General features: G+C 38.6%; 1 protein-coding gene across 8 annotated transcripts in view; it reads right to left on the reverse strand.

Annotated features, from left to right (window-relative positions):
* The window catches only part of MITF (melanocyte inducing transcription factor), a 227160-nt gene that overhangs the window by 13612 nt on the left and 188630 nt on the right, over positions 1–24918 (reverse strand). For 4 of the 8 annotated variants that reach the window (XM_081246300.1, XM_081246301.1, XM_081246297.1 and 1 more), the window contains exons 3-7: positions 18384–18611; positions 17255–17338; positions 15050–15145; positions 7150–7267; positions 4129–4203 (exon numbers count right to left, since the gene is read on the reverse strand). In XM_081246300.1, coding sequence (XP_081102426.1) covers positions 4129–4203; positions 7150–7267; positions 15050–15145; positions 17255–17338; positions 18384–18611 — 601 coding nt within the window. The remainder of the gene's footprint in view (positions 1–4128; positions 4204–7149; positions 7268–15049; positions 15146–17254; positions 17339–18383; positions 18612–24918) is intronic. The other 4 variants (XM_081246296.1, XM_081246303.1, XM_081246299.1 and 1 more) reach the window with 3 other exon arrangements.

Here is a 24918-nt window from a genome sequence, read left to right on the forward strand (position 1 = left end):
TAAATCCAGCTGAATGTTCAACTAAATTATCATCTTCTCAAGAGAGGGTGAAATAGTAGGCATATGAGTTAATAAATGTTTTTAATTTAGCTAGTCTGACAAATTCCAAATAACTTAAAGTCTAATAAATTGGATTAAAGATATTAATATTTTACTTTACACATATTAAAACCTAGTATATATTTATATTTGACTCACTAATATTGTGCACACTTAGATAAATAATATTATTCACTACTTTCTCAATATATATTGCATTTTTTCTTAGCTGAGTGATTATTTCTATGATTAAATCAGTTATGTATAATACTGTCTTATTATCAGACTTTTATAAAATAGAAACAGTAAGTGATACTAAATGGCTCTGAAGAAGAAATTTTTGGACCTCTGATCTTCTAGCTAACTTCCCCCCAAACTCTGAAGTATGACATGTTTTCTACTTTTTCCAAGCATATAAAAAGCATTAAAAAAAAACAAATAATACTGAAACACATGAAATGAAATAAAAATCCCCAATGATCCAGATACCAACACTGTAAAATCTGTTATATATCCTTTGTGATTATTTTTATGCTCTAAGAATAAACGCACACGTGGCCTAGATGTGCGCCCAGGACACAGTTCTTAGGACGCTACTCGGTCTACATTCACTTCCTGGTGACCGCATTTAGTCTCATGCTTTTAAATACCACATATACACTGATGACTCCCATGCTTGTATTTGCAGCCCAGTCATCTCCCCGGAACTCTAGACTCATAAGTCTGACTACTAGATGTCTCCATATGGAGGGCCAAAAGGCAGCCCCAGCATTCCAAACTTGAGCTCCTGGTATCCCCCACTCAAATAGCTCCACCCACAGTCTTTCTCAGCTCATTTACTGTAACTCCATCCTTCCAGTTGCTTACACAAGAACCTTGGCATCAATTCTGTACCTCTATTTCTTTTATCAATACATCCCACACTTGATCCATCATCAAAATCTGCTCTCTCTACCTTCGAAATATTTCCAGAACCTGTCCACTTCAAACCTTCACTGCTACCTGAATAGAAGCCACCATCATCTCTTGCCTGGATTACTGCAATCCTCCTGAGTGGTATCTCTGCTTCACCCATGCCCATCACTACCTACCCCCGTTAGTCTAACTACAACACAGCAGCTGTTAAAACATAAGTCAGAGCCTGTCAATCTCTTGCTGAAAACCCTCCAATCGCTTCCCCTCTCACCTAGACAAAAACCCAGTCCTCAAGGCGTCCTCCAAGGATCTGGGGGCTCCCATCTCTCTGACCTCATTTCTACTTGTCTCCCACTGTGACCACACTTTCTATGGTGACTCACCTGTGCTCCCCCCCACCCTCAGCTTTATAGGCCTTGCTCTTCCTCAACCAAGCCAGACACACTCCCCACTTTAGGACCTTCTACTGCTGCTCCACCTGCCTGGAACACTCTTCCCGCAGATATGTGAATGGCTCTGCCCTCACCTCCCTCAGGTGAGGTGACTCAAATTTACCCATGAGCCTTCCCTGACTACCTATTTAGAAGTGAACCACCACTTCCCATCCTGACCCCCTTGTCTGCACTATGTCTCCTCAAAGAACTTTCTGCCACCTAACATCTACATACTTCTTTCTTCCATTCATATATAGAGCTCTAAACCATCTAATATCTGCATACTTTTGTTTATTTATTTATATGTTTATTTATTGAGGCATTCCGAGTACCTATATGAGCCTAGCACACAGTAGGCCCCTGATAACTATGTATTGAATAAAGAATGACATTGTTAAAGCAGAATTACACTAAAAGCCATTCTGCATCTATCTTTTCTCACTCAACAGCATATTGTTGACACCTTTCATCGTCAACATTTGTATGTACTACATTTTATTTTTAATTCAGTGCCTACCCTCCCCAATTATAAAAGTGATATGAGCTTGCAAAAATTTGCAAAACATGTAAAAGTGTATACAGAAAAAAGTAAAAACAAACTCTTTACACACCCAACATTTTTTGCCTGAGGAAACTGTCGATGATAAGGCTGACTCCTAGATCTTCTTACACACACACACACACACACAGTGTTTTCTTTTTTACATAATTGGATCCTATACATATTATTCTGCAGTTTTCTCTCTTCACTCAGTAATACATTATAGACAAGTAAACCAGATCAACCCCATTCTTCTTAAGAGGCACTGAGTGTCCCTCATAAGGATGTACCATAATTTATGTACAAATCCTCTACTGATGAATATTTAGACTATTTCCAATTTCTCCCTCTTTTTCAAAGGTATAATGACTACTTTTGCCAAAGGTCGCGTGTACTTTTTACTCCTATCACAGTACTTATCCTATGCTGTAAAAACCATCTGCGTGTATCTGACCGCTCATCTATTCTGTCTGCCCCTGACTCTAATGTAAGCTCCTCAGGGTGGGAGACCTGTCTATGTGGTTCACTTCTGTAGAAAAGTGCCTTGTACATAATGGGGCTCAAAAAGTAGCTATGAGTGAATAAATGAATGTATTCTTTTGCCCATTTTGGCAAGGACTCTTACAAGATAAATTCCTAGAAGAGGAAAAGCTATGCCAGTGGGCAATTGAAACTTGAGTATTAATTTCCAACAGTTCAATGAGATCTTAAGGTTGTTTTATAGCCCTCAGAGTTGACCATATTTATACTTTACTGACAACCCTGAACTTGAGAGTTTAGGTGACTCAGTAAAGGTGGATTATGTTTTTCACAACATCCAACTTAGTTTCCACATTTCAGTTAGGAGAAATTGTCATTATCTCATTTCTAAGGTATTTTAAAAGAAGAAATATCTTACAGTAAAATTACTTTGAAGCCAGAGGAGACCTTAGAAATATTAGTTGAAATCTCTTGGTTAAAAGATGAGGAAGGCTTCTTCTATGTGAAACAGGAACTGGGAAGGGCAGGATCTATTAAAAGAAGAAACGCACACACAACCTCCTTCCCCCAAGGACCTAGTGATTCCATTTCTTAGCATTTAATCTGGAGAAACAAACTCCCCTGTACACAGAGAGGCATGTCTGCAAATGTTCACTGTGGCAACAACCTAAACACTTAGCAGTAGGAGGATTATGAAATATCATAAGTTACACTGGGGAATACTATGCAACAGCTTTTTAAAAGTAGATAGATCTACATGCATAACAGCAGAAGGTCTTCAGGACATACTGGTGACTAAAGAAGCAGGCAGTAACAGATACAGACAATGCCATACTATTGGTGTTAAATCATACACAAAACCATTCTATTATAACCTCTGCATGCAAGTGTAAGGGTGTCTGTTCTTAAATACTTGGAAAGAGGTTGGAAAGACAAACAGCAAATTGAAAAAAAACCCAACAATGATTATTTTTAGGAATCAGAGAACTCTGGCCTTATTCTATCATTTTTATAAGGACAAAGTATTTATACATAACTTATATCCTTAAAAATCAATTTAAGAAAAAGAGGATAAGGGGCAAGAGATGAGAAATTCATACACACACAAACTATTTTCTACTTCCAAGCCCAATCCCTTTTTTATTTTCAGCCTCTTTCACTTGTTTATGAAACAAAAAATCTTAACTTTTCACAGGAAAAAGCATGAAGATGTGACCAAGAGTAAATTAAGCACGTAAAAAAAATAATTTTAAATGTTAGAAAACTTCTTTTTTTAAGTCACAGGTAAAGTCAGAAATTTAGGAGGCTTCCTCATGTCACCCAATGACTCCCCTCCAGATGTTTAATTTTTTTCTTTTAAATCTCACTGGAGAAGGTGATCCCATAATCCCCTTTTTAAAATAAGTTCCAGTGTGAGCAACTTATATTTGGGTAGGTGGGGATCAAGACTCCCTCTTACCAAAAAAAACCCCCCAAAAATCAAAACAACAAACTCCTCAAGATACTGAAAATGTGTGTGTGTGTGTGTGATATTCAATTTGATCTGAGTTTAAAATACAGGGAAAATTATATACTATACTTTGGTCTCTCCAGAAAACAATTTTCTTCCATAAAATGTACCTTTAACAGGTGAAACCAATTTTCTTCCAAAATGTCTGGAAATTTTTTGATATAATGGGAAACATCAACTCCAATATAATGAACATAAAACCAACTTACTTAAGTTGTGATTGTCCTTTTTTTGTCTCTCTTTGGCCAATGCTCTTGCTTCAGACTCTGTGGGAAAAATATGCGCTGTGCATGTGAATGAAGTCATTAGAAATTAGAATTGTTCAAGGCACACAATAGTATAAACTACAAAACACCTATTTTCTAAAGAAATGGACACTTACATGACTTGAATAAAAACAGGGTTTAAAAATTTTTGACTTTTAAAAGGCTTACATTTTTTCCAAAAGCAATATATATCAAATAAATGCAAAAACTCAGCTTCTACAAAATGGCAAAAGACCAGTAACAAAGATGTCTGACAGGCTGTAAACATACAGGTATGAATAAGAAAAAAATAAATAACTAGAAACTATGGGAATTTGCTGTTGATAGTGTATTATCAGGAGTGAAATTTTCTTTTCAGGCAATAGATCTTTTCAGTCTTTCTTTGATATGTTACGAAGGTGTGAAAACTAAGCCTAGAGGCTTCCAAATTGGATCTCTAACTGATTACTGGAAATGAACTCATTATTTAAGAACTTGGAGCCAGGTTCTGTCAGAACCTGCTAGAATGAAATGATTCAATGACTCTTAGGGGCAACTACTTACTAGTCTCAGTTTATAAAAACAAAAATAGGGATAGGGTACAGAGGCATTTAGTAGCAACTCCATTTTGAAAGGTCTATTTGCATAGCAACTCTGGTGAGATCTCTGTGGTAAGGGATTACTTTCCGCCTTACAGAGAGCAAAATAAAACAAGAAAAAAAAAGTTATTTCACTAATCCCGGGATTCAGGAACCTCTGTTATTTCCTTTTCAGAAGTGATATCCAAAACGTCACACTATCATTTCAGAACTTTATTTCAAAATAGAAATCTTTTCAGCATTACTTATAGCATATATTTATTATATGGTTATTATTATATGTATTTATATAGATACATACATAAATAAATAATTCAGAAGCTGAATTATTTCAATTAGGAAGATCAATCCAAATCATTTCCTTTTTTTTTTTAATCTCTCACATAGAAGCATGACAGGCAGCTTTTATTCATACACCCTCTACTTCAGTATCTTAACTTTTTTATTGTTTTCTTTTTTTTTTTTTTTTTTTCCAGCTTGCCCACCCCACCCTGTGGTTCTCTGCCTGTCACCCTCAATCCACCAACTGTGGACCAACTCTGGTCAAGGCAGCCAGCAAACGTCTTTGCCATCTAGTGGCAGCAACCACATCCTTCCCACAGAGGCTGGCCTCTTGGCCTTGGGGAGGAGGGTTCTCTTCCAAGTTTGGGCACTCCCCTGCAGCCTTAGGTATTCTTTAGTTTTTTCCTCTCTTAGTAGCTGCTTGCCTGTACATGACTGATTATTTATTTATTTTTGTTGTTGTTGTTGTTGTACGCGGGCCTCTCAGTGTTGTGGCCACTCCCGTTGCGGAGCACAGGCTCTGGACGTGCAGGCTCAGTGGCCGTGGCCCACAGGCCCAGCCGCTCCCCGGCATGTGGGATCCTCCCGGACCGGGGCACGAACCCGTGTCCCCTGCATCGGCAGGCGGACTCTCAACCACTGCGCCACCAGGGAAGCCCAACTGATAATTATTTTAAAGCTTCCCTGTTCCAATCCCTGTGTGGTTTCTGCTTCCTGACTGGACCCTAATTCAGGTGGGAAAACTGGACTTCATAATGTTTCTTCCTCCTAGGTCAGATTTGCTGACTCCTAAGCCTATTCTTTTTTGTCTACATTAGGCTACCTCCCAAACTATCAGTGGTCTGAACCTCACTTCCTGGCCCTTTTCTCCTTTTCCTGCCATTTTACCCTTATCCAGTCTGTACTGGTCATTTTCTAAGATACCAGTGACTCTAGAAGTATATTGTCTGTTATATCTGCTTTTTAAAAAATTTAATAAATGTATATCCCTTTTACCCATTTTCTCCTCCTCCCCCCAGCCTCTGTTGTTTTCTTTTCTTTTTGAAGAAACAATCATATACATAATTCAAAACTCCACTTTGCACTCAGGAACTTTATACATGTCACTCTAACCATATTTTATCATTATTTAATACAGATTTAATTTAGCTATCTTTTCTAAGACTTCATTGTACTTTTCCTTCCTGTATGGTGTCTACTTGTTTGTCAGCTTTTGATGGTTTTTGTGTATTAATTAATCATCTTTTTTAAACCAAATCAATGATTTTTTTAAAAAAATTCTCCTGCCACAATTTTCTGAAGTTTTTTTTTTTTTTTTTAAAGATACCCTTGAACAGAACAGGAATTTTCTGCACCAAATCTGTATTCCATAGTCTCAGTCTATTCACCCAATCCTGTAAGATGCAAGGATCAAATAACAAAAAGGGGGATGAGGTGAAGGCCATAAAACCCAGCATGGTAGAATACCAGTTCTAATACAGTTTCATCATGTTTTAATGGCCAAATGCCTTCCCTAAAGTGTTAAACAAAAATGGCGAAATAGGTAATTTCACACTTGCCTCAAGAACAAACGATACCCATTGCTCCATTTGATGATTTAATTTTTCACTCCGTGTAATAAATCTTTTGCACATGATACAGCAAAAATAACAGGAGGCATCTGAAGATGTAAGAAATATATTCTTACCCTATCCCAACTGTGGGCTTGAATGTGTGTCAAAGGAAAACTCAGACTAGGGTTCTCAAACTCAAAGGCTTCTAGGGACCGAGCAACTAAGGAAAACACCAGACTAGGGAGAGACATCTCATAATTGAAAGTGTTGCCTGCTGCCCTCACCCCAAAGGGGACAGCAGCCATAGACACAATAATGGGTGTCACGGAGTTACGGCAGCCTGATTCCCAGTGTCTCAATACTGGAAATAAAGATTTTCAAGGATACATCCTCTATCTTAAAATATGGCTCAATGTTTTAACCACTGCATAGACCTAAAAAAGTATGTCTGCGAGTTGGAAATACTTCTGGAGGTCACTATTTGGATAACTTTGCTTACCAGAAAATTAACAGAAAATCTCTAGTAAGAGGCCCGTTTGCTGGGTATTTACCTGAGAGCTCCCTTTTTATGTTGGGAAGGTTGGCTGGGCAGGAGTTGCTGATGGTGAGGCCCGGTGGTGGCAGGCCTTGATTCCCATAAAGGTCAATCAAGTTTCCAGAGACAGGTAACTAGAGAGAGAAAAAGAGTAACAGAAATGAATTGTTGAACGATTCCTAAGTTATTCAGCTAAAACCCATATCCTATTCCAGACTTTATTTAAAAGAAATGATTTGATGTAAAAAGATATTTTTAACATAGGAAAAGATGAGATGTTTACCTTTTCATTCATTCACAGATATATGGTCTCCTTAGGGGGTTGCCCTTAGAGACAGGAAAGGAGGCAGAATCTCACGCCCATAAAATCACTCTGCTACCCAGCTTATAGGTTTATTTTGAGCATGGAGACAAAGGATAACGTGCAAACTCATTATTTAGCACATGTAGTAGCTTATAGAAGACACCCAGTAAATATTGCCTATTATTATAGGTAGGGTTATATGTGGCATGGCTTTGTTACCAAATCACATTTTTCATCAAAGTCAACTTTTTTCCTTCCTTCTCTTCCTCTCTCCCTTATTTCTTTCTCTCTCTTTATAAGGAAAAGCAATTAACAGTGTTTTCTTATTGGAAAAGAAATGGTTTCCTTACTGCTAAAAACCTATTTTTCTTGAAACTGAAATCTTTCACAAAGCCACAAGAGGGAGCCCACTGGCTTTCATAAAAGAACAAAACTTTACATTTGAAAAAAAAAAAAAAAAAGAAAAAGAAAAAGAACGAAAGAAATATTTAGCTTTCCTAAACTATCTTAAGAGTGTTTGTCTCTTGTTCTGAATTGAATATTTTCAAGTAATGAACCTGTTTTTTTCCCAACAATGACTTCCCTTTGCAACATATGCATTTTCCTGTAACTAGTTCACTGTCATGAGTTTGATGCACCCGTTTTTGTAGATGAAAGAGATCCAAGACATTTCCTCTGAAATAAAGTTCTAAATATTAATTGCTGTTAAATAGGTGGCTTCACTATTTCCATGGCAGACGCTTCCCATTGCCAGCTTAACTTAAATAATTTCTGTAACTATTATTACCAGGTGAGATTTTATGTCATTCAGCCCTTCCCTTACTTGATTATACACTCTGAATTTTACTCTGAATCTGAGAAAAGTAAATTTAGATAACATTTAAGTATGATTAAAATGTTTAGTAATCCAGAGGTATCTGGTAAAGGCTGTACCATACCACAATACAACACATTTCACTCTTTCAAATAACCACTAACATACAGATGAAATTATACCGTGAAATATAGAATCAAATGTGTTTCCCCTCATTGGTAGTCATCAGCCATCATATTCCTATCATGGCTTCTAAGTAAATACTCTATGAACTAAACTCCTAGCTAGAGAGATGGGGGCAGGCTGCGCAAAGAATAAGGTATTTTCCAACATGTTAATATGACATTTGCTCTGATATAATTGGGGTTGGGGGCAGGTAGCACAGACAGATCAGCAGGGCACATCTCTCTTCTCCACTCAGTCTTTTGCTCCTTTGTGAAGACAGCATCTAAATCATGTACATAAAATGGATTACACATATCTTACTATATATATGCATATGAACAATGCATTGTGATAATGTAAAATGCCCTTGAACCACATTTCAAGGGCCTCTAGCTAAGGAACTGATTAAAAAAAAAAAGTGACTTTGATTATTAGCTGTCATTTCACTTAGTGGTTTTATACGAAATAGGTCACCTTCTCAGGGTCAGTCTTGCCCTGTGTGTGTTCAGTTTTATTCTTGTCCAACTTAATACAGCAAAGTGAAAGGTGCTCAAATGTCTCAATACAGCACTGTACAGTCAGAGAGTCAAAACTTACAAAGCTGGTATGACATCTGGTAACCCTTCTAGATTCCAAAGCTTTATCCTCCTATCCTGGAATTTTAGATTTGGGAAGAACTACCAGGTATTAATAAACCAAGAATGTGACTTCAGATTCAATGCCACAAGCTAAAAACAATTGTTTCCATAGCTCGAGAAATATAGATCATATGTATTATGCTTCATATGCAAATTGTATGCAAAGCATGTAATTGTGTTATTATGATATTTGTTAGAGATAAACAATAGGCAAGTGATAAATGCAACTAGCTTTTTTAAAAAAACCCTCTAAGTCATCACTGGATCTATGTTGAACAGATATCTTCTATTATAAGCTTCTCCAGGACAAGAATACATTTTCTAACCACAATGTAAAGGAAGATGTTATATGTACATATATTTAATAAATGCAGACTCACAGAAAGAGAAAAAGAGGGTGAAAAACTCAAAAACTAGGAATAAGACAGAGACAAAGACACAAGGGGCAGGATGGAAACAGGAAGAGAGAGACACAAACCCAAGATGGGGAGAGGGAGGGATGGACAAGTGGGGTGGAAGTGGGGGAAACCCAGAAAGGAATGGATTGGGAAGGGGTTAAAAACTGCAGAGAAGATTGCCTGGACTGACAGCAGTGCTGACCAAAAAGAGAGATGAATTAAAATCTCTATAACAAGACGCCTTATCGGGCACTCCACTGAGGTCAAACCTCATTACTTCCAGTTGAAAAAGCAGCTTATAACCCTCTGGAGAGTTCTCTAAAAGATTTCCCGCTTTGGCTGCTTTTCCAATACTTGCTGGTTAGGAGTGGGCAGCGTAGAGTCTGCTGGAATATTTTGCTGGGGAAAATTTAATTTTGTGGGCGCCTACTCTGAGCCAGGCACAGAAGTAGAAAGGCACTTTGTGTAGCTTATCTTGCTGACTCTACAAAAAGAAAAGTCTTGCTGTGTCTGAGTGGAGGTTTTTGATAGGAGGTTCACACTGCATGTTAATTGTAGTGTTTGGGGGGCAGGATCAACCTGCTGATAATAACCAATTAGAAACTGCAATTTTCAATTAATCTCCAACTGAACCTGAGCAAATAAAAACCCAGCTGCTCACTAACCAAGTGTGGATACTCAAATTTAGAAATTAACAGTACAGTCATTTACAGCCTGGGCTTAGGAGTCAGAGACCCAGGTTAGGACCTGCCTGTCATTGACCTGCTACATGATATTAACGTCTCTGAGGTGAGATGTCCCTCTTTGAAAAGTGGAAATCATATCACCCATCTCACAGGGTTTTGTAAAATGTAAACGGGATAAAAGTAGGTGAACCGGAGTACCTGCTTCTTAAGTGACTGATAAACTGCTATGTGTAGTAATATAGTTTTCTGGAAAGTACTGTATACCCAGTCTACAGTTTTGGGACAGTCAAGCTAATTTTCACTTTGATCAACAAAACTATCTGCCGTGTTAATTGCCAAGCATCCCGTTGGCCACTGCACCAATTTATCGGACTGCAATGCAGATCTAAGCACAGAAATAAGGGGATCTGCAGAGCTAAAGCGACCACTCACTACCCTAAAGCTTCTTCATTGGGGGTGATTTTGCCCCTTTCCCCAGGGGACATTCATCAACGTCTAGAGACACTTCTGGTTGTCACAGTGGGATGGCAAGGTGCGAATGACATCCAGTGGGTAGAAGCCAGGGATTCTGCTAAACATCCTACAATGGACGGGACAGTCTCCATAACAAAGAATTATCCATCTCAAATGTCAATAGTACCAAGGTTTGAAAGACTCCGCTCTAAATGATGGCTTTTGCTCTTTGTATTAATGACTGCTACTTGTTGAATCTACTCAGAGGAAGGCTGATTAAAATAATATGGCTTTCTAATTAGAAATTAGTCTCCTAGCCATGCAAATTTAAGAAATGCTTCTGTGGTTCCCCTTCTGAATTAGAAAAATCGCCTCATAAACACGGTTAATGTCAAAATTAGGTCAAAATAACACCTTTGGAGCTAAGGAAGAGGAAGAGGCATCTTCTGTTAACATGGATATATTCTGTCTTTGCTGGGTTTTTATCTAGCACATTAACTTGATGGACAAGATTTCACTTCCAGTGCACAAGCTACACAATGGACAGACGAAAGCCGCAACCTAATTAGGACAAATAAAGAGAAGGTAGACACACGTGGGTATGTGCCCTCAACTTGGTCTGAATCAAGTTCTTCAGTGTTCTGCTCTACCAAAATGAATATTTTTCCAAGTAAATGATAATTGTAAAATGTTATTATTTTTTCTCTCTGGATGGTCCCCTTCTCTGAATATCAATTGAGTACTGTTAGCACAAGTAAACTGGGACTTTTATTCTTTGTTTGTGATGGTACAAGAGGGCCCTTGTGCTCTCAGAATAGTTATTTCTAGACTCCAATTCCCTCAGGATAGTTTCCTCTCTAAGTGTTCCTTCCACTTTATTTTTTAAAGTAGTTTACTTGAAATAGACCATTTCAAAGAATCAAATAAAAGGAAAAATGCCCAACGTAAAGAACATTCAGTTTAAACTTCCCTGTGGGAAAAAAAAATTAAAACATTAGTGAGTTGTAGTGGCTTTGTTATTTAATTTTGACAATTAAAACCCAAATTTATCATGAATAAGAGCTAGTAACTAACGTTCAGTGACAGCATGTCAGGCAAGACTGTCCTAAATGTTTTTTTGTAGATTAACTCTTATAATTTGCACGTGGATTCTATTGTTTTAGATGCTACTATTGTCCCCATTTTCCAGAGAAGGAAAGTGAGGCAGGGAAGACAAATAACTCACTCCAGAGTATGTATTGAACTCAGATGTCTGGCTCAGAGTCTGTGTTCCAAACCTCTATGTTACAGTGTCTTCCTGCCCGTAGTAAAATGCTAAAATAGTTTCTTGTGGGAAAGCTCTGGTGCGGGGGAACACAGAAGGGAAATGGATGCTGGGACAAAGTCAGTGACTCCTGAGCGTGGCAGCAGGTTACTCCTCTCCTGACTGGGAATTAATTAAAGTCTACCTGGGGGTTCTTTCCTATCCGGGAACTCCCCTGAGATGGCCTCTCTGCTTCTGAATTATCCTTCTCCATTCAAGGTCTGAAGTGGTCTCCTTTTCTAAACTTGTAAGCCCAATGAGACCAGGAAGGAGACCTGAGTCATTTGCATCCACAGCAACTTACCCAGCACTGGTCACACATGAGGCCTTTAATAAATGCTAAATCAATCTTAAAATGAGTTCAGGAGCAATCGGATAATGAAAGACTAGGATGTCTACTCTAATGTAGACTGACCGAGGAGACGTGGGTATTCAGCCTAAAGGTCACATCTCCAGAAGAGCTGTCACAAGGACGAGCTCTCCATGAGGCAAACTGGGACCCACATCTGGAATTCACAGAGAGACTCACTATGAGAAATATTTCCATTATCGAGTATGGTATTATTCTAACGTAGAGCTTCACACATTACAGGTGCTGAGTGAATAACACCCAGAAAAAATGCTATCAAAATTATTTGAAACTATAATAAATTACATTTAATAATTTAGATATTGTTGAGTACAAGCTATGTTTCCAATGCTAAATGCTGTACATACCTTATGAGATGACCATGTGAGGTAGAAACAGTGATCAGTCCCATTTTACAGACGGGGAAACAGAGGACTTTAAGAAGCAAAGTAATGGGCCAGGTCAGACAGTAAATGGAGACTCAGGATTTGAATCCAGGTCTGATCATAAATCTTCAACTCCCAACTATTGTGCTTTACTGCTTCACTTGTAAGTGAGTGCATATTTTTCACTGGAGGCTTTTAAGAAGCCAAATGCCTGATATTTTGGTGGGGAATACAAAGGATATGTAAGAGGAGGTTAACGCATTGAGTACTAGGTTGGATCAGGTGACACCCAAGGTCCTCACCTTTGGGGAAAAATTTAAAAAGGAATAATTTTTAAAAGTCATGCCAATTCTACAGTCCTCCTGAGTGTGCTCAGGTATCCACTTGATGCCATTGGAAAAATGACCACCCTCATCAGCAAAGTTCTTTTGAGATGACTGGGCCATTGCTAATCAGTACTGCTAGGGCATTGGGTATATTTATAAATTCCCCAGTGCAAGCTCCTCCAAGGTTTTTGCTCCTGTTCGTCCTAGGATTTTGACAGCTGCCAAAGTGCAGTCTGCCTCATGGGATGCGCAAAAGTTGGAAGCGAGAGGGTTCCACAGAAGCCAAGCAAGGGCTCAAAGAAGTTGGGAAGAGTTTGGCACGGAAACGTGTCAGAAAGAATATTTAGTTCTTTCAAAATGAGGGGGTGAGTTTAAATGGACAGGAAATTGACAAAACTAAGGATCCCAGAAGAAGCGTAGAGGTTTCGAGGGGAGTCGTCCTTAACCCTCAAGACTTCAAGTAAGTGACTTAAAGGACTGGATCAAGATAGATAAGAAAACTTAACTATAAAAAATTGGGGGCTTCCCGGGGCTTCCCTGGTGGCACAGTGGTTGAGAATCCGCCTGCCGATGCAGGGGACACGGGTTCGTTCCCCGGTCTGGGAAGATCCCACATGCCGCAGAGCGGCTAGGCCCGTGAGCCATGGCCGCTGAGCCTATGCGTCCAGAGCCTGTGCTCCGCAACGGGAGAGGCCACAACAGTGAGAGGCCTGCATACCGCAAAAAAAAAAAAAAAAAAAAATTGGTTTTCTAGGGATTTTAGTATAAATAAGAGCTACCACATTCCCTTCCCAAGGAAATTTACTATTGGAATTTAGTCTTTAAAACTTTTTTGTGTGTATGTGGGGTAAAAAACACATGACCTAAAATTTCTCATCTTAACTATTTTTATTGAGTTGGCCAAAATGTTCGTTCGGGTTTTCTGGGCAAACCCGAACAAACTTTCTGGCCAATCCAATAGGTGTACAGCTCAATTGTGTTAAGTATATTCACATTGTTGGGCAACACATCTCCAGAACTTTTTCATCTTGCAAATCTGAATCTCTATACCCATTAACAACAACTCCCTTTTACCCCCTTACCACCATGGAAGTTAGCCTTTTAAATACTAATTACTAAAGAATATGATAGTTTCATGGCATTGCTCGTATAGAAAACAGAAAAGGATGGGACTAGGCATTCAAAGATGTACTGAGGAGTCCTGGCTCTGACACATCCGAGCTGTGTAATCTAGGGCAACACAACCTAACTTTTCCTAACCCTAAAACGGAGGGCAATGACCCAAGGAATTCCTGCAAGGACCAAATAAGACAAAAATGGAAGGAGTGAAAGAAAATGAACTCTACAAGCAAGGCTCCAAACTGCAAACAGGAATAAGTAACAGAGAAGAGCAAATATGACCCCTGATTAATTAACTAAAATTGGAATAAATTTGCTGTTGAAGAAGGGTAACTTGAATGTCACTCTATCACCTGTGAATAATAAGGGATCTCCTTTAAAAAGTGCATTAACTTTTCAGGCCAACTAGAAAACCACTGTAAATAACACAGTCCAGAGTATTTCCCTTGGCAGCAGTGTTCTAAGTTGGGCATCAGATGTCAAGGGCAACTGGAAGATCTAACGTGCTACTGAAAGTGGACATGGACTCCAGGGAATGCAGAGCTTCATCTTGGGGTTACTGATAAACTCATGAGAATTTTTTTTTTTTTTTTTTTGCTGTACGCAGGCCTCTCACTGTTGTAGCCTCTCCCATTGCGGAGCACAGGCTCCGGACGCACAGGCTCAGCGGCCATGGTTCACGGGCCCAGCCGCTCCGCGGCATGCAGGATCCTCCCGGACCGGGGCACGAACCCGTGTCCCCTGCATCGGCAGGTGGACTCTCAACCACTGCGCCACCAGAGAAGCCCTCATGAGAAATTCTTAATTTCTGATGTCTAAGTCATTTATTTGTGATCCTGAGATACTACTCTGCCTCCTCATCAATACATTTTTCAATGAATCACTTGCAAAGATAAACTGAAAATTCAGGAAAAGGGAGAAAACACTGGAAATAATGTCACAAGATTTTCTTGTAGAATAAAAGATCACCGATACCGTATTTGCCATTTGCAAGGCGGGATCCACCAGGCCCAGGATTTCTTCATTATAACTTGATTCTAGGCTAATGATGTCATCGATTACATCATCCATCTGAAGGAAAAAGGCAATGGAAAACAGACAGATATAAGCAAAAACCACAAAACAACCCAAAAAGAAATCCATGGTCTTTCCTGACCCAAAGCAATAACATTCTTTAGTTAGATTCTAAGAGGTAACTGTCCTCTTCCTCCCCAAATAAGAATATTATTGAAGACCATTAACACTAATGGGGGATGAGGATGACATATGCAACCAGCACTTAGTGAGTGATTACTAGGTGTCAGACACTGGGCGCAGGACTTTTTATGTGCTGCGTCATTTATCCTGACAATAACCCTATCAGGGTAGGTGCTATTATTATAGCAATTTTCCAGGTGAGATATATGAGAAGCAACTTGCCCAAAGTCACACGTTGGAGAAGGGTTAGAGCCGCAGTTTGAACCATGTTCTGAACTTTTATGCAGAACTGCCTGCCTTCAACAAGAAAGATGAACCAGGGAATTTCATCTTGAATGATAGCTGCCTTTTCCTTTTCTCCTCTAAAGACTATGCCCTGTACCTTTCCCACACCCTCCTTGGAATAAAAAACCACAGATGGCAATTCAGCCCTTTGCTCCCACAGGGGTGTGTGGGGCACTGTGGCTCCCAGGCCACTGGGTATCCCTGCACTAATCTTACAAGGACTTGTAAAATAAGTTTCTCCTTGTACAGCTGCCAGTGTGCTTGGCACTCCCAGAGGAGTACACCAGGACAAGGTTATCGTTACAGTCGTGGAGCTGATATTCCCTCTAGATCAATTTTATTCCTGTAGTACCAAAACATTAGTTATGATAATAAACAACAGTGATTACACGTGCATTGCAGCAGTTGCAAAGACAAGTCTGTGAAAACATTTCTTCGCAAACACCTTATATGTTTGAGCTACTTGGTGTGTGTGTGCACACACACTTGGGTCTTAATCGTGCTTCACAAGTACACAATGAAATCTCAGAACTCAGAGGGATGCTCCTTTGTGTCTTTTTGCCATTTTCTAATTAAAGAAGACAGGCTCCAACATCATGGGGCTTGTCGGAATCCTGGTTCTCCCACTTTCTGGATTGGGGCAACACCCTTAACCTTTAAGAGCCTCAGTGTCCCAATCTGTAAAATGGGGGTAATAATACTCATGGCCTTATTGGATTCCTGTGAGATTTCAGGACAAACCATATAAAGTGCTCACAGTACCAAGAATATAGTAAACATTCAAAAAATGAGTGGCATTAAGTGACCCCTGAGAAGAATTGGAGGTCAGTTTTGAATAACTGTCAGCACACTGTTTCCTTTCCAGGTACACCAGCTGTATCTGTTTCGTTTGTTTTTTTTTAAGAGATGATTTTCTAAATGAGTTGGTAAACTGGAAAATGGGCCAGAAGACTTATGAGCAACCTTTCTACGTAAAATTTTTATTTTATTTTTAGGGAAATGAAATTAGTGGGCTTGGTATGAGAGAATTTTTTCTCTTATGAAAAGAGTCATACATGTTGATAAAAGGCAGTAGAGAAAAGCAAAAAAATAATAATTTTGTGTTGCTTATTCTTCTTTCTCATATATATATACACATTAAAAATACATAAATATATTTATAAATAGGTATAGCATGATTTATATAGCCATTAAGTAGGATGTCATAGAAGAACTTTTCATTACTTGGGAAAATATCCATGATTTATCATTAAATGAATAAATAAAATTTCAAAATATATTTTCCATGAGATTCCATTTTATAAAACAATATATAGATCTCACACACACACACATCTTGGTTTTACAAAAATCCTGTCAAAGTTGCTAACCTATAAATTTGTATAACATATTTTGATGATGGTATCTAAATGAAGTACAGCAGTTTACATTCTATTTTATTAAAATTTACGTATTTTAAGCACTGTTTAATGACTTACAGCAACTCAGGGAAAAATGCATTTTAAGTATCATTTCCCTAGGAATTTTTAAATCATGAGACATTATGAAGAAAATAGCTCTGTTCATAGCTTCCTCAATTAAAAAAAAAAATCAATGGGGGGAGAAAAACCCTTAAGTCATCAGGAAAGTGTGATTAGCCACAAATATAGATCCTCATTACAGAGCGTTACATCTTTCGGCTGCTGAGTCATTCAGTACCTGCATGCACGACGCTCGTGAATGCGTGTTCATACTTGGGCATTCGCTCTCCGCCCTGTTTTGTTCTTCAAACTTATAAAATCCCTGCAAAAACACAAGCAAAATCAGCCTATGATCTGGATTTGCAAATGACTTTTCAATGACATATTCACACGAGGCGGATGGCGCGGCAACAAGATGAACTAAGCTTTCCGATAAAGTGTAATCTGACTGAGAAACAAAATAATGAAGGAAGAACTTCTTCCAGCAAATCAGCTTGACAGATGACAAACATGGACAGAGAAGAATAAGATGGTTGGTTTGGGCAAAAGGGAAAAGACTTAGTCCCTCTAGAAATTAAAATCAACCAAACTTCAGAAGTGTCACCTCTGAATCACATGAACATTTCAGAGGACAAACTCCACTAAAATGAAGCTCATCATCTCATATTTGGAAATAACGTATTAAATCACAACTCTCCTGTTAGGTATGCTTCAAATTTTGATGCAACAATTAGCTTGAGGTACATTTGAGTCTTGTCTCCAACCCAGCCTTTACAAAAAGCAGATTTCACCAGCAGTGGCATTTTTATTAGGAAACCGAATTCACCCAGCAAGGAAATCTTTGCTTTTCTGTTAGATTTTCATGTGCTATATTCTTCCAATCCAGCCATGCACACTCTGTGCTTTTTTTTTTTTTTCCTTTCCAACTCAGGGAGCAATAAAAATAACATCCCAGACGTTCACAGCAAGCGGAACTTCTAAACCGCCTGTCCGACACCTTTTCTATTTTTACTCTCCCTTTTCCACCTTTCCTTCTCTCCTTGCATTTTCACTGCTCTGTAAACGGAAAGGAATGGAAGAGAACACTCAGCTAACGAAGCAGAAACGGGGTGGAAGAAAAAGTGTCCTCGCATCTAGGTTCTGCTCTGAGGGGGCCAGGTCCCCTGCCAGGAGCCATAACCCAATAACCCAGGGATGGTGACAGGGAGAAGAGGCTGGAGGGTGACAACTAGAACAGGGAATCGGGGACAATGGCCAGCAAAGGTGGCCACGCGGACAGACTGGAGTCCACGGTCAAGTGCGGGAGGGAGATCCAACAGACAGTCATTCAGTGTAAGAAAAAGGAGAGGGGAGGAGACATGAATTACCTCTTTTTCACAGTTGGAGTTAAGTGTAAGCATAGCCATGGGGCTGTTGGGTGCGCTGCTCCCGGGCACTGGTGGCATGACATGATCGCCAGGCTGGTTTGGACATGGCAAGCTCAGGACTTGGTTGGCATGTTTATTTGCTAAAGTGGTAGAAAGGTACTGCTTTACCTGCTGCCTTTGGGCTTGCTGTATGTGGTACTTGGTGGGGTTTTCGAGGTGGGTCTGCACCTGAACATAGCCACGGAGGGAAGAGAAGAGAGCGCTGTTATTGGTGAGTTTCGGACAGCTCTTCTTTCAGGCACAAGCATGAGACGGGCCAGTCCACCGACAGAATAGATTATTAAGCCCCTGTTAGGTACCAGGCACTGTGCTGATGGATTTTGATACTACTGAAGTTTAAAGGCTAACTCTTAGGATTTGGGGTAATACTCTGCCCTGTTTCATTTCCCTGCTAATTGGCGGTCCATCATCTCTTTAAAATCTTGTGCCCTTCTTCTCATGTCTGATGACTAAAAATTTGCCACTATCTGTAGGGCAAAAATTTCCCCAACACACCTGAAAGAGTTTGTTAAGATCAAAACAACAATCTGGAAGAAGGTGCATAACTTGATTCATTTCAGTTTTCTTTGGCAAACAGAACCGCTTTCTGTTTTTAAAAAAACACAATAAATGCTCCTTAAGGAACAACTATAAAACGGCTGTAGAACGGAAACAGAAACATTCGGATGATTAAATCAACTAGTTGTGGATCAGTTCCTCCCACTTGCATTTGGACATGATTGTTCAACATTTTAATTAAGATCTTAAACTCAACATAAAAAGCAATTCCACATTAAGCAGTTTCTTTCAAACACATAGCACTTCTATGTATGTGTTTTTAAAGGCATGAATATTAAGCCACCAACATTATTTTTCCCTTCTTTCTTATAGACATTAATAGAGAATAAGAACTTTAAAAAAATCAATGATACTCAATTTAGTCACTTTTTCCTTGATAAACACAATTTAATCTTAGAGGCATGAACAAGAGCTCATGGAGAGAGCACAGCCATGCACCAGGGGAAAAAAATCCTACTAATATTTACTTTATTCAAAACTACATTGAATTACTGATTATGGTATCAAACAATAAACAGCATTAAATGGGAAGACATGTACTTATTGAAAACTGTGTCTACTACAATAACATGAAAAGGTGAAACGCTCAATTTATTGATTACATTTCAGAGACTAAATATAAAAATAAAGCTCACCTGATAGTGATTATATTCTAGCATTTCCAGCATAACCACGTTTTAGGTGGCCCCAATCCAACAAATAACGGTAGACTATTCACTCCCTCTACTTTCTGTAACTCCGATTCGTAGACTGGCATAGAGAAAAGTACTATAAACAAGGTATCCCGAGGCACCACCGGAAACTTTATCACAGCAGCCCTGCTTATAATAACCTAAGCTAATTAGTTATGCATGTAAAAAAAAAAAGTTCACACAAAGGGCTTTTTTTTTGGAAGCCCTACGAGTTTGCTCTTAAATATTGATATCAACCCCCCTCGCACCCCACCCAGCTTGACGTCATACTTTTTTTTCATAAATATAAAAGAACCTTTTTAAGGGATGAGCTATCAAAGTCAAACTCACTGTCAGATCAAGGCCAATTCACTATTCATCTTTAGTTCCAGTAGTATTAATAGACAATGGTATTTCTCTTTCAGCAATAGGTTAAGAGCTAGATGCCCCCTTTAGAGAACATTGCCTAAAAGCTACACATGAGACTCTTTTAATGGCCGAATAACTCAGCCCTTCCAAATGCAGAAAGAGTGTCTTTCAGTATGGGGGAGTCTCTGATGAACTTTCAAGTTCAACAGCCTCATCTTGCATCCTGGTCTCAATGTGCATCTTATTCTTAGCTGGACAGATATATAAATTTCCTACTGACCTTGCATCAGGAAGAGTGGGAGCTATTCTAAATAGAAAAGGAAAAATACATACATACAGAGGCAGTTTTGGATATATATTTATGTGGAAAATAAGAAATGCACATCTCCCCAATTTAATCCTAAAATTAGGAAGCAGAAAATTTTTCACTAAAAAATCTTTTAATATAATTCTTGGGGCTAGAGAAGAATAAGAGTTATCATATACACAACTGATGCATTTATAGATTTCCTCATTTATTCATTCCATTATTTACTGTTATTATGTGCTAAACACTGTGCAAGGCACAGAATACACATTGTGAGCAAGTAGATATAATTGCCAGATTTATGACCCTGAGAGTCTGGGGGGAGGCAAAGGAAGATAAAAGGCAAACAAATATATATCTAAAAATTATGATAATGGTTGATATGCACTGCTGAATTGGTGAGATACTTTAAGCACAAGAATTTGAAATTCAATAATTCCATCCAAATGCCCAGGATAATGAAGTCCTTCAGTTGACAACCTCAAATTGTTTCAAATGACTGATCTAACACAGAGGTTCACAGAGACATTTTAAGTTTCATAAAGGGTCCAGACACGATAATGATGAGGACGACAGACATTTCTAAAATAAACATAAAATGAGGGCAATTGGTGTAATGTGCTTATTTCACTATTACACTTTAAACACAAGGGGCTGCACATTTAAAAATAAATGTTAATTCACTGGCAGATCCTTATTTTTAATGAATCAAAATTTTAAGCTTCAGTAAGGAAAAAAGCAACTTGTTTTCTATTTGGCATTGTCAGTGAGGTCTTTACTACAACCAGGTTGGGGTAGTCAGAGTGGGATGTATTTTTGCCCTTTTACTGTCAGTGTCTTTTTAAGTAAGTTGAGAACAGATTGGCTATAAACACTATGGAGAAGACAGAACATCCCCAGATGTCTCCACTCCAAACACCTAAAACAGGTAACATAAATGAGGTCATGATCTGTGGTGTGTAATAGGGAGTGATGAGGCCTGTGGCAAACTAGAGGGCAGATATTTCATCTAAAAGGAATAGCTAACATAATCTGCAACTGATTGTGGCCATATGGGAAAACTATTCCAGTCTAGCTAGATCTTCCAATTTTTCAATTTAGTTGGCAATCTGAACTTGTTTTTTAAATGAAATCTCCCAGATTACAAAAATGACACCGAATTGTTTGATTTTTCATATTGTAGAAGACAAATCAAACAAATCTGTTGGCTGGACTCAGCCCACAAGCCAGTAGAATGTGGTCTCTGCTCTATAATGCCCACAAGGAGAATCTTCCTAACTACATTCCCTGCAGGGGATGGCCTAGGTTTTGAGAAGTTAGTTCCTCTTCTGAGAACTTAGCATCAAATCCAAGCATTCCTGGTGCTTCTCTGACAGGGATATCATGCCTGACGGCACAGTCAACAGAAGAATTAAGAAGCTGAAACCTGGGTTCAAATTCAGACTTTGCAGCTTACTACTTTTATGACCTTCTGCAAGTCATTAACCTTTCCAGGCCTTCGTCACATCATGTGCTCGATGGGAATGACAATAGAACCTGCCTCTTAGAGGTGTTTTCTGTATTAAATGAAATCACACCTCTACCAGGCTTAGCAACCTATCTCAAACAGCAATTCTCAAACTTTTTTTTTTGTCCTAGGATGCTTTTAAACTGTTTGAAGTTCTTCTGTTTATGTAGGTTATATCTATCCATATTTCTCATCTTAGGAATTAAGACTTAGAGATTTTTAAAACATAAGATTATCCACTAGCACATAGTCCACTGGCCATGAGAACAACGACATTTTAACACATCATGTAGCCTCTGTAAAACTCTTCTGTATATAGATATCCCTCAGAATCCACGGGGATGGGTTTCAGGACCTCTTCAGATAGCAAAATCCACAGATGTTCAAGTCCCTAATATAAAATGGCATAGTATTGTACGTGAGAGATGAGCATGAAAAAAAGGAAAATAACCTCTTGGTATTATTATGAAAGTAGTTTTGACCTGACAGAACCACAGGAGTCTTGGAGACCCCCAGGGCTCTCTGAGACACTTTGAGAAGCGCTGATCTGGAACAGTTAGTACTGTTGCATTATCTCCACCCCATCCTAGCCATGCCATCCCCACTGTGTGGTGGTGGTGTGCGACACAACCTCTGTGTGTGTTGCTTCCCTCATAGCCAGAAGATGCTGGAAGGAAACACTAATTGCCCTAACTTCTCATAGCATTATTATGAGGCTCTATACTACAGTCCTCGGAATATTTTCAAAGCCATATAAATATAATGTTCTGTGTTCAGCCATCCTAAACCATAGCTTTTTAGTGAGTGATTTCCCTTTCATTAATTTTTAAATAGCCAAACAAGCGTGCAACTGAAAACATATGTGGTGTTAAACGTCTGCATGATTTCCTGATAATTTTTTCATGTTTTTGACCTTGAAACCAACTATACCACAGAATTCGGATACCAAAAGTTGGGTATTGCTGAGCACTAGAAGCACAGACCACAAAATAAACCTGGAATACTTCTTACTCTATCGAAATAGAGTATTTTATTGACGTAACTTATATTTCACATAAATAAAGTATGTTAGCTCTCTGGATCAAGGGCAAAAGTCCACTGGCTTTGAAACTTTTCTTCCTTATTACTACTACTATCTTTTTGCCCTTTTTCCTTTCTTCACTCAGATCCTGAATTGATAGCAAGAGAACTGGAATAAATCACATTCTAATTGTCACAGTTTAGCTTCGCCACTTCCCAGGTGACACTGACAGGTTATTTTCCACCAGTTTCATTCTAAAGAGATCCTGGAGCACATCAGTGTAAGATGGTGCCTGCAGATACTATCAAATTGGCTGACAAAAGAATTCACTGGAGGAAAAAAAATCCCCATCTGATGTTCACTGTCCTTCTAGTCCTTCTACTATTTGTAAACCAGAATAAAAATAAAATTGAGTGAAGATTCCCATAATCCTTTTAGTTTATAATTGATTTTACTTTTTTAACAAGTCAACAAAGTATTTAGATTTCTCATTTTGTGTTTAGAGAGAGAATGTGTTCTTTTGCTCAGTAAGTTAAAGAAATAGTAAAAGGATTATAATTCAATCAATTGCTATCCACTACCACTCCCAAACCACTATTCTTTTCATACTGTTTTTTAAAGGACTATGTACAGAGATGGTCAACAATGCAATCACCATCCCTGAGAAAATGATGAAACAGAGGAAGCTAGCTTTCTGAAATAATTTCAGCAAAGTCTTGCCCAGGGTCACATCTGAGAGGTGCCAAGATTCTTTTCAGTCCCACAATTATAACACTACCACGAAAGAAAACACCAGTCCAGAACACATGTTCTCACTCAGTCGTGTTTGCTGTACAACCTGTACAAAGGTCTCCCTAACAAAAAAGAAGGACAAGAATACGAATCCTGACCTAAGACAGAAGAATCGAAATCATATGCAGACAAATAATAAATGCTGGAAGAGGGTGTGGAGAAAAGGAACCCTCTTATACTTTTGGTGGGAATGTAAATTGGTGTAGACACTATGGAGAACAGTATGGAGGTTTCTCAAAAAACTAACAATAGAGTTGTCGTATGATCCAGCAATCCCACTTCTGGGCATAAATTCATAAAAGACGAAAAGTCTAATTCGAAAAGATACATGCACCCCTATGTTCACAGCAGCACTATTTACAATCGTCAAGACATGGAAGCAACCTAAATGTCCATCAACAGATGAATGGATAAAGAAGATGTTGTATATATACACAATGGACTATTACTCAGGCATTCAAAAGAATAAAATAATGCCATAGGCAGCAACATGGATGGACCTAGAGTCTATCATACTAAGTAAAGTAAGTCAGGCAGAGAAAGACAAATACCATATGATATCACTTGTATGCAAAATCTAAACAAATGATACAAATGAGCATATTTACAAAAAAGAAAACAGACTCTCAGACATAGAAAACAAACTTATGGTTTTCCAAAGGGAAAAGCAGGGGTGGGAGGGGAAAAATTAGGAGTTTGGAATTTAACAGATACACACTACTATATATGAAACAGGTAAACAACAAGGTCCTACTGTACAGCACAGGGAACTATAGTCAATATCTTGTAACAACTTATAATGGAAGAGAATCTGAAAAAGAATAGATATATACATATGTATAATAATCACTTTGCTGTACAATTGAAATGAATACAGCATTGTAAATCAACTATACTTCAATTTTAAAAAGTCATATGCAAACAAAAAGCAAAAACAATGAGTACTTAAATAAAGGAAAGTCAGAAGTGACCAAGGTTGATATGCCCAGGTCCTTTTCTCTATCACAGGGATCTGCCCACCTGCCCAATCAGGCCTGCTCCCTGTTTTTGTATGGCTTAGAAACTAAGAATAGATTTTATATTTTTCAATGGTTGAAAACTATCAAAAGGAGAATGATATTTCATGATACATGAGAATTCTATGAAATCCAAATTTCAGTGTCCATAAATAAAGCTTCCTGGCACACATCCCCATCCATTCGTTTACATGTTGTCCACGCTGCGCCCACACTACAGCGGCAGAGCCCACA

The sequence above is a fragment of the Mesoplodon bidens genome (assembly GCF_964165515.1).
Source record: "Mesoplodon bidens genome assembly, chromosome: 10".
In the NCBI taxonomy this organism is placed as follows: domain Eukaryota; kingdom Metazoa; phylum Chordata; class Mammalia; order Artiodactyla; family Ziphiidae; genus Mesoplodon; species Mesoplodon bidens.